Here is a 9,816-nt window from a genome sequence, read left to right as displayed (position 1 = left end):
ATAGAGTGGCGCGGCAAGCTAGTGTACCAGCCTAATATTTAGGCAGATATTTGTTTTTTTCTCCGTTCCCATTTGATCGATAAGCAATGTTTTGTCGCACTAAATAGCTGCGCGAAAAGCATCAATGCCCTCAAGGACCCGCTAAATTTTAATAGCCAAAACTTTTCCAACTAAGAGATTAGACGATCTCCTTGTATAAAAAAGAAAAATATAAATCTATACGAAAATTGTAAATGCGCACGTAAATAGCCTTCGTCCATTTCACTCATTTTCCAATGTTCAAGGGAATGTGAATGTATGTGGTATAACTGGAACCTGTGGTATGTAGATGCCCGAAAAGGCGAGCCTCCTTAGTTGCGAATACGAATCGCAGAAGGAAAGAACAAAAAAATAAAGTAATACCCCAGGGGTTGTGAGACAGACGTCGTTATAGCTATATGCAGCCCCGGGCTCTTCGTGGCAGCCCTGAGATGGAGGTTGGAACATGCGCACACGGTCGCGCGTTATCACTCGTCAAGGAGCGCTGCGTGCTGTACCATGAAAATACGGATGACGAGGCTGTACTGCTCTCACCTTCGTGCAGCGAATATTTCCGTATAGGTCGCTCTGATTCTACAAGTTTATTCGTTTAACACCTCGCCGAGTTGCAACAAACGACGGCATGACGGCTTGAAGCCTTCGGAACCTTCTCGCTCAGAATGCGCAAGACTGCTAAAAAATTGGGACCTATATATCCGGGACCTATATAATGGGACCTATATATCCGCCACAGCTGAGCGTTTCATTCGTAACGCTCAGCTGTGGCGAGTACAGAACTCCTCCAAACTCGGAGCCGATTACGTTTTCATGCAAGTACTGTTCATGGAAGCAGGCTTTTATCACCCTTATCTGGAAAGCATATTTCCACACGCTTACATACAAAGGAAGCATCGTCAATAAAAGTAAATTTCCTGCCTCAATTAACGTGCCCTAAGCGTCCAAGGTTGACAAATAAGCAGCGATATGACGAAATAGGAGGAAAGGAAGGTCCCGGTTTCAGTGGTTCGATTCTCACAAGGTGCATTTGCATTCTCCAGACAAGTAATCGGTAAATAGTGGGTATTTAGCGTGTGCATAAATGCGAGGCAGCGACCATCTCTGTTTCCCTCCGAAGCTTGCCTCTCGCTCTCCCATGGGAGCAGAATCGAACTTCCCACGGGCCTCCCAAGAAAACGCAGGTCGAAGTCATTACCAGAAAAATATATCCGGACCAAGTGGCCGTAATGTGTGAGCAGAACTCTCTCTAAGCGTCGTTGGCATCGTCCTTCCTCTCGCGCGGGGAGATCTGTCATCACAGCTTCGCGCGTAGAGGAGCCCCATCACTTGACGCTCAACACGCGCCGCCAGAACCGGGGCCGGCGCCGCGCTCGGGCCCCCTCTACGATGACATGTTTATCGACGGCCAATCGCTGCCCCGCGGCTAATAAATAATAAAGGCCCCGACCAGAGAAACATGGTCTCCCTAATGGCGGACCGCCGCAGGAGTGCGCGGTGCCAACAACAGAAGCCGCCTCTCCACGCTCTTCCTCTTCCGATGTGGGCACCCGCTCCTCCTTCTGTCGGAGAAAGAAGTGGCAATCCCTGTCCTCGATATTACGATTAGCGCCGGATAAGGGGCGCCGCTGCACGGTGCCGGGCGGGGAACAGGGGCGTCTGTTCGCGTCGGCCTCGTCGGGGCACAAATGGAGGAACTAGCGGGTTGCAGGGAGTCGAAGGGATCAGCACCCAAGTGCCGATGGAGGATGGAGCCGCGGCGGAGATGCGCACACCTCTTCCCAGTGCGGCGCTCGGGTAATTGGCGACCGCGCTACCCAGCGTGCGCGCGCTTACGTGGACGCCGTTGCGGTGCGCTCCGAACGCGCAGAGAGCCTGATTGAATGTGTGATGAAGGCCCGCGAGTGGTGTTGCGCCAGCGCTCCTCCGGTCGCCCCTATAGCGAGTCCAGTGATGGCTATCTGTTTAATAAGCTTCCGCGTTTCGCGCGAGGGCCCTCGAAGAGCGAAATAGAGACGTTCTCTTGTGGCCGCGCAGATGGCCGGCGATGAATTTAAACGATGATTGCCCGATAGCAAACTCGGCTGCTACACGCCTTTCGATCGCTGAAAACGCTTTTTTTTTCTGTTTTTTTTTTATTATTATTTCCTTTCCTTTGTTCTTAGCTCTCAGCCTTTTCGCGCCACAAAGGGGCGTTCATCGAAGGCTTGTCAGTTTAGTATAGCGCCAAGAGATTAAAACCTTGTTTCGCGGGTGAAGTTTAGTAGCAGACTCGCAGCAGACTAAGCAGAGGTGGACGTGGGTTTTTGTGGCGAGGAGCTATACCCAGACTGCAACCAGTCGGGCGTCCCCATAATAGGTTTAAAAGAAATAACAAAGAGGAACGCAGTATTACCCGTCATAGTTGAAACTAAGACATGTCTCAGTGAACAGCATTTGGCTGCAAGCTCTTTCGTTATGTATCGTTAAGTCTCCAGATGAGCGGTGAACAGGGTGACATCGATATAAGCTGTTGTGGTTACATATCAGTGCGCGTGAATACCAAGGGCGGTACGTCAGACAATGCTTGGCTTTGCTGAAACTGAGCAGCAATCTGTAGCGGTGCCTCGGTGCACGTTGCTGCGGCTTTCAGAGGACGCAGAACCTTACACACCAAATTAACCAAAGGAGCCCGCCCCCACTCATTTCACCGAGAGGAGCCCGTAGACCACAGGCTCGTTGCAAAGAGCACGCTTCCTGTTTCTCGATGGGAGAGAAAACACGCGAGTGGTACCTCGTAGAGTGCGGTGGGCTACACAGCGCCCGGCCAGGCCGATCGATTGCGGCTCTGGCCCTGCAGTTGGGTCGCCCCGTGACCCTCTAGCAGGCCTGTTCTCGTGCGAGACATAAAGAGGTGCCCGCCAAGGCGTGAAGAGGGCGCTGCGAAAGTGGCGGAACGGCGCACGCGCCGCGAAATGCGTTTTATATGTCGTCTGAGCGGGAAGACTCCTCCGGGAAGGACCGTTCTCCGTGCGGAGCCCATTTGCCGCCCTCTCCAGCAGTTTTTTCTGCTCTTTTTGATCCGCTCCTCCCTCTCCTCGGTTCTCGATCTGTGTCTGTATTCGTGGCTCCCTTCTATTGTTTTCAGCTAACCTCGCCGTCCTCCCTATGCAGCGCGGTTTATAAAAGCCGCGGCTATGCACTCGGTCGATTCAGCGGCGCGAACCGAGCCGGCCGAAAAGTCGGCGGGATCAACAGGAGTGCCGATATCCCGCCACCTCCGTGGATGTATATGGCGCGCGTGCGCAGCGTTCGCAATATAGAAGCACGGACCGAACTTCGAAGCCGCGAACGGCGGTTCCCTCTTTCCCTCCCGCGAGCTCTCTCCACCCATGGGGATTTACGGCGGCCATTTGGTGGCCCCGGCGGCCCCAAAAGGCATTGTCTTTACGAGCTTCTAAAAGCCGCAGGTGCTCACAGCTTCGCCCGTTTTCCTCGCTCCTCCCCTGGAAATGCCAGCTTTCGTGACGTCGAAAGAGCGAGAAAATCATGGAGGCTTCTTACTGTGCGCAACCTTGCACACGGTTGCTCAAACTACGTTAGACCTTCTCCTCAGAGAATGACACAACAAAGAGAAACACAAAGCGAGGGAGCTATCTGGATGAAAAATCCAGTTGGCTACCCTTGCACGATTACGAGGGGAAATGAGGAGACGGCGGGAGTGCAGCGTGTTTCAGACACCCTGCCCTCCCTGTAGAGATTGCATGCGTGCACTTGCCTGTTGATGGAGCTAACGCTGGGTATGTTGTCTTGGTCGCAGACGCCGTCGGCCAGCAGCCGGTCGCGGATCTCCCAGGCGAACATGGTGGGGTTCTGCTTCTTGTAGTTGGCTATGGCGTCCACCACCTTGGGCGTGGCCACCTTCGGCTTGCTGCCGCCGATTACGCCGGGCCGAATTGAGCCCGTCTCGTAGTACCTGCGCGCAAACAAAAAAAAAAAAAAAAAAGAGCGCCTTGTGGAGCCGCGCTCACTCGCCCACGACCATTGCGCCATTTGCTCTCGTTCGCCCCTTTTGATCTCATGCAATAATTCACTTAATGACACGCTCAGAATGTGAGTTCCGATCGTTATATCGCATTTCTTACTCCCCCATCCTGTGCACACATATATATACGGACAGGTAGACAAAAGGTAGACGGGCGGCCGTCATTTAACTGCTGAATGCAAACTTTTACTCTGCTGTGGGATCGCCGATCGAGCTCACCACCGTGGAAAACTTGCATTTTTTTTTTTTTCTGTATGCTATAAATGATTTGGAATAACAACCTGATTCAGCGCGACAAAGCCGGGGCGGATTAATGTCAATTTCTGTGCTTCAATTGATGACACCTTGTAAAACAACGCATGTACAATTTATACATCGAGGTGGCCTCTACTTCTCCGTAAAGGCCAGGCACGCATTCCGTGTGCACCGTTGAAGGAGAAGCGAATGCCGCCTTATCGAAAGAAGTAGAACGCACAATGAGAGGAACTGTACTGTTCACGCAGCAAGTGTGTGCATAACGCGCTCTGTTGCTGGTCATTTGCCGTACGTGCGCAGCAGTCGGATAAGGTATTACGCCGCCAAGCTGGTGCCGGCTGTTATTCCACACGCTTTTCCGGCCGGGCCACGCGCGTCAAACGGGCGCAGCCGTGCGTCGGGCGACTCCAAATTAGCTATCGATCCGTGATTGCCACACTGTCCTCTCGACCTCTGCAATTACGTCTCGCGCTCTTCCTCGGCGTCCCGCGTAATTAATACGGGGGCCCCCGTGAACCACAAGTCGCTCCTGCGCTTAGTCCAAGCGCACAGGCGGCCAGCGTCCAGCCTCGCGGCGTGGTCAGCGGCCGGCCAATAATACGCATGCGGCGCACCGCCGAGCCATCTTTCACGCGCGCTCCACTCCCCCGCGCGGAGCACTGGAACTTCAGCCCCCGGTGGTAACCGTTCTCCGCAATTATAGCAGCAGAAAAAAAAAAAAAAATAAATAAATAAATAAAAGAAGAACGAAAATAAAACAAACAAACACGGTGCGAGAGCGCACTTTCTTGCTAGCGAAATTGCTCTTATCAGCCCTTATTCGCTTCGATTTGGCGCGACTTCCCATCGACACAGTTGGCCCCGCGCATGCTCAGTAGAAACCGTGACGCGGTTTCTTGCTCAGCCATTGAAATTAGTTGAATGAACGAGGTAAAGCAATCTACTACATAATACGGGCAATTCCATTTTTCAAACGGCTTCTCATAAACGCTTTCCAACTTGGCCGGTTAAAATCTCATTATGGTTATGAGAAGTGATCGATGAGCATAATTAGACAGTTGATTAATAAATATAGAAAGCTCCCTTTCCACACGCTAACCACTGGAGTGTGGCGCTTTGCCTTCTTATCCTCGCATACTGGAACGAGTTTGCTCCCACAACCTCATCATGTTTGCAATCGGTATAGAGCTTTGCAGTCAAGCCGCTGCGTTTGCCTTGCCATCCGCGCATCAGCCTCTGGATGCAGGAAGCTCTGGATACACCAACCTCTCGTGTACGCATGCACACAGTTTAAAGCTACGTTTAGGCGCGAAGAGAGTGCTCGGAACGCGCCGTGCTCTCCGCCATCTGGTTGGCGCACAAAGGAAGGCGACCGAGCACAATTAAGTCAGCCCCAGTCTTTCAGGAGATCATTACGCTACAACGGGGACCTTTTGTTGTCCCCGGAAAAGCGGTATCCATCAGACCGCGCGGTTCGGGCGAGGTCCATTTTAAAGTCAGATTAAGACAGACGGTTGTCGGGTGGCGCTGCTGATGTCATTATTACGCACGCCAGTGAACCGCGCTGATGTCATCTCGCGGGCCGCCGCCGAGTCGATCAGTGTCCCGCACTACACGGACGCACACACAGCTTGGCTTTTTGTCGGGCAAAGCGCGGCCGTTTCTGCTGAGGGTGGTGCGGAGGACGGATGCAGAGGGGTCGCCGCCCGGTCTTTATGTGCTCCAAAACAGGGGTGAAACTCGGGGTGCATTCGAGCATCTATGCAGCCGACGCACGGAGGGGCAGGGCGCGGAGAGAGACAGGTCCCTTTTGGCGAGCGCTCTTGCACGCACGTTTCAGAGCCCGGCGAAAGGAGGAAATGACCCAAAAGTTATGGAATTTGCCAAGCGCGTTGGAGAGGACGCAGTAAATTTTCTCGGAGGGAGTCGGTAGTGAGGGTGGCTGGGATCCCTTCTGGTCAGCTTGTTCGCGGGCGCCCGCGCGGAAGGAATTCTGCTGCCAGTTGTTGCGCGAGGCAGGGGTGCATATGCGCGATGCGAGAGTGGCGCCTTTTCACTCCCCACGGGTTGAACGGGGACAGTCGCTGTCGCGCGGCAAGCAGTCAGCAGCTCGGGAGCAGCCCTGACAGCTACGAGTGAGGTGGAGCGGGTCAGAGTTAACGAGCACATCTGTTGGGCGTCGGGACACTCTGCCAGGGCACCTGTCGAGTGTGACTTCTGCACGATTTAAATAGAAATTAAAGGGCGCCTCCTCGGCTGGAAGCCGACCGGACCTGTGGAGGGAGAAACTCGGTGCGCAACCGCGCGTCTTTTTCGAAAGCTGGAAAAGCCCGCGAAGTCTTTTCACCTGACAACAGCGTCGACGCCGCTACCACCTAGCTACCACGTGCTTTGCAACGTTGCTTCCAGGGCAAGAGATCCATGCGTGGGAAAGAGGTGTGAGAATTGCACGAGGGCGCCTGCCGTGGCGCACCTTTTTTCCCTCCTTGTCCAATCTCGTGTGGGTAGGGTGCCAAGGATGCTTTACCTGCCGAGTATCTTGGATACGCATCCGTGGGAGACCCTCAGCTGGCGGCTGATGTCGCAGGGCCGCACTCCCTGATGGGCCAGCTCCACGATGCGTTGCCGCACAACGTCCGGCAGAGGACGGCCGTTCACAAACACGCCGCCCAGCTGATTGACGCCACCATGACCTGCACGGACACGAGAGGAGAAAAGGTGCTCTTTGTAGAACCTGCCTTGTACCGCAACGTTAAATATACACCTTCACACGAAAGAAATTACCATTTGCATGTTCGTTCATCACTGTCCAGCACGCGAAGGTTGTACGCTCTTTGCTTTTGCGCTTTGGCGAATTTTAAAGTTTCCTGCAAAAATAAAAGTTCTTAAAAATATTGGAATCAGCTATGATTATAGGAGAATGAAGAATGCTAAACTTTGCACCCCTGACCTCCCCACGGCTTTTCCCTCTCTCTTTCTGGCTTTCTTTAAACCTTACTTTAGTGCACTGTACACTTCACTATATATATACAATCTGGCTCTCTATTGCCTCGATAAAACATCTACCGATACTCTTGCAGAGACCGGTGAGTGGTTCGACAGATCGAGAAAACCCAGCGGCCACAGACATCGCACCGTCCTCGGCACCGACCTTGGAGTGGCCACTTCTGTGTCCACCTTGCCCTTAGTGGCGGCCCTGGGTGAGCACATGCGGACATTTTCGGCCCGTTCCGGAGGAGGAGAATGGTGTCTAGTTAGCGCGTGTTGCCCGCTGCGCGAGGCCCTAGCCCCAGCCGCTCACGACTCGGAGACGGCGGAGCTATGCAAAAGTAAAGCGAACCTAAAAGCGCGTAGAACAAAGCGAACATGCAGAGGACACGTTGCCGACGCGAGGAGGGAGGCGCGCGCGGAGACGTGCGGCTGACAGTGAGACAAGGTGCTCACACGGGGCGCACCACAGCTAACAAAGAGCGAGCGCAGATGATGAACGAGCTGCAAAAAGGCGGGCAAAGCGTCAAGAATAAAGCACCGCAGCACCCGGCCCGCGCATCCGCGGCGGATGCGAGGTAACCTGGCGCACGCGGGCCGTATGTCGGCGCTCGTTTCACGCACCGGGCCCGGCTGGCTAGGTGCGCGCTCGCGCGCGGCCTCTGCACGTCGCTCACCAAAGGGCACGCTGCCCTCAGCGAGGTGTTTTAAAAAGTCCCTGTCATCGCGCGCGAGTGGCGCGTGGGAGCACATGCCAAGGCCAACCTTGATTTACGACGCCCACAAGAGGGGAACCCTTTGATTCCGCTGCTTCGTCGACATTTTGTTTTTCGAATGGCGCGCAGTGTTCTGCGTTATAATACTGCGACGCTGGCTGCGCATTGCGTCACCGGAATGCGAGCCGCTGCGCTGTTTTTGAATTATTCTCTCTGCCGTGGATGGCGTATCCCTTCTTGGGAGGCAGTTGCTGGGCGTATGCAGTGTCGGTCGCGATTCGTTGGCGCATATACGTGGCGAGTCTATACAAGACAATTCCGTTTCGGCCATTCAACTGTGGAAAGGGTGTGGACCAACATCAGAGTGCATCGAGTATCTCAAGTTCCTCCATATCGAAGGGGAGAGATCGCCGAACAAGCATCCTCCTCCTGACACAGAGACCACTGGAAGGTGTGAGCGAGGGGAGGCCAGTGATCAAGCTGCGAGGGTCAGTGTCCCGCCGGCACATTGCGGCCTCGAATAGAGCGACCGGGCGCTGCGTTTATATTTACCGGCGACTCTCCCTGTGCTCGCGGGGAACCGAAGGCGGCGGCGCGCTTGTTCAACTAATGAGGCTATTCTCAGCGGCGGCCGCGCGGTCGCTTGTTAATAAGCGGCCTTGCCGCCGACGCCGCCGCCGCTGGCAGCTGTTCAGGTGGAACGAACCGCTCGGAGACGGAGCGCCGCGGCGCTGACAGGATTCCTCCGCAGCAGGCTCCTCCATGGTGAAGAGAAGGGCGCGCTGCTGCGGGGGTGGGCCCTTTTCGCGTGCCGCCGCGGAAAGACAGGGGCGAGGTGCGCGCCCTGGGAGCTCGTGTCTACTCTGAGGTAATAACACGTGACGTTCTGCGTTCCCGCGTGCCGTGCGGGCTTTCGCAGGACTCCCTAGTGTAGAGCTCCCTGTTGCTCCCGACGCTGCGTGGTTCTTTAATAAGCGCCGCAACCTTAGCGCGCGATATTTTGTTTGTTTGCTTCATTTTAGCCTTTATTTTTAGTGGAAGCGAACCTGTGACTTGTTATACACGTATGTAAGAATGAGTCTTGCCAAGGCGCAGCTTTGGCTGCGTGGTGGAATACGCGCCTAGGAGCTCCATGTACCAGTGTGTGGCTTGAAAAGGCATTTTTATTAAGCTTCACGGCTGCCTTCGTCTACCTCCCTCCCCTTGCCGCAGATGCGCGTACCCCATATAAAATTCGACATCTCTTTTTAATCAAATGGTAGCAACGGTAATTCATCGCAGTTAAGTGCTATAGCTGGAGTCTACGTCACAAAACGCAGGCACAAAGCACAGTACGACCAAAATTGCAACTGGCGCAATGGAGAGGCACGACACGTTTCGTAGATGTATTTCCGGTCTCTTATTCTTTTCACAACCAGTTTATTTTGTCGACATGCGGACCACAGCTATGACGCTCGGCCCGTTAACCGAGGCACAAAGAGCGCTCAGTTTCAAGTTTAATTTGCAGTTATTTCACTCTTATGGTGGCCTATATAACAGAACAGGTTTTGGAAGAACCAACGGCATACGAAAGCCTTCCTGTAACTTCGGCAGGCCCATAATTGTCGCCTGTGCTTTGGTAATCACACATAGACTTGTAATGTATTATATTTTTTTTCTCACGGGGCAGTACTTTTTAAGAAAAGGGGAAAAAAGCAAATGAGGCGCAACTTAGCGCGCTTAGACCAAATGCGAATTAGGCACACTTCGATTTGCACTTCCGTTTCGGTTCGAAGATCGGTTTCAACGTTAAACGTGATT

General features: G+C 53.8%; 1 protein-coding gene across 1 annotated transcript in view; it reads right to left on the bottom strand.

Annotated features, from left to right (window-relative positions):
• Positions 1-9,816, bottom strand: part of LOC146203905 (uncharacterized) — a 149,162-nt gene that overhangs the window by 34,208 nt on the left and 105,138 nt on the right. The window contains exons 4-5 of the mRNA XM_084603629.1: positions 6,840-7,005; positions 3,759-3,988 (exon numbers count right to left, since the gene is read on the bottom strand). Coding sequence (XP_084459755.1) covers positions 3,759-3,988; positions 6,840-7,005 — 396 coding nt within the window. The remainder of the gene's footprint in view (positions 1-3,758; positions 3,989-6,839; positions 7,006-9,816) is intronic.

This window comes from Amblyomma maculatum, chromosome 1 (assembly GCF_055883805.1).
Source record: "Amblyomma maculatum isolate TAMU_Amacu chromosome 1, ASM5588380v1, whole genome shotgun sequence".
Classification (NCBI taxonomy): Eukaryota; Metazoa; Arthropoda; class Arachnida; order Ixodida; family Ixodidae; genus Amblyomma; species Amblyomma maculatum.
The sequence above is the reverse complement of the archived record's forward strand: the minus strand, read 5'-3'. Positions and strand labels throughout refer to the sequence as shown.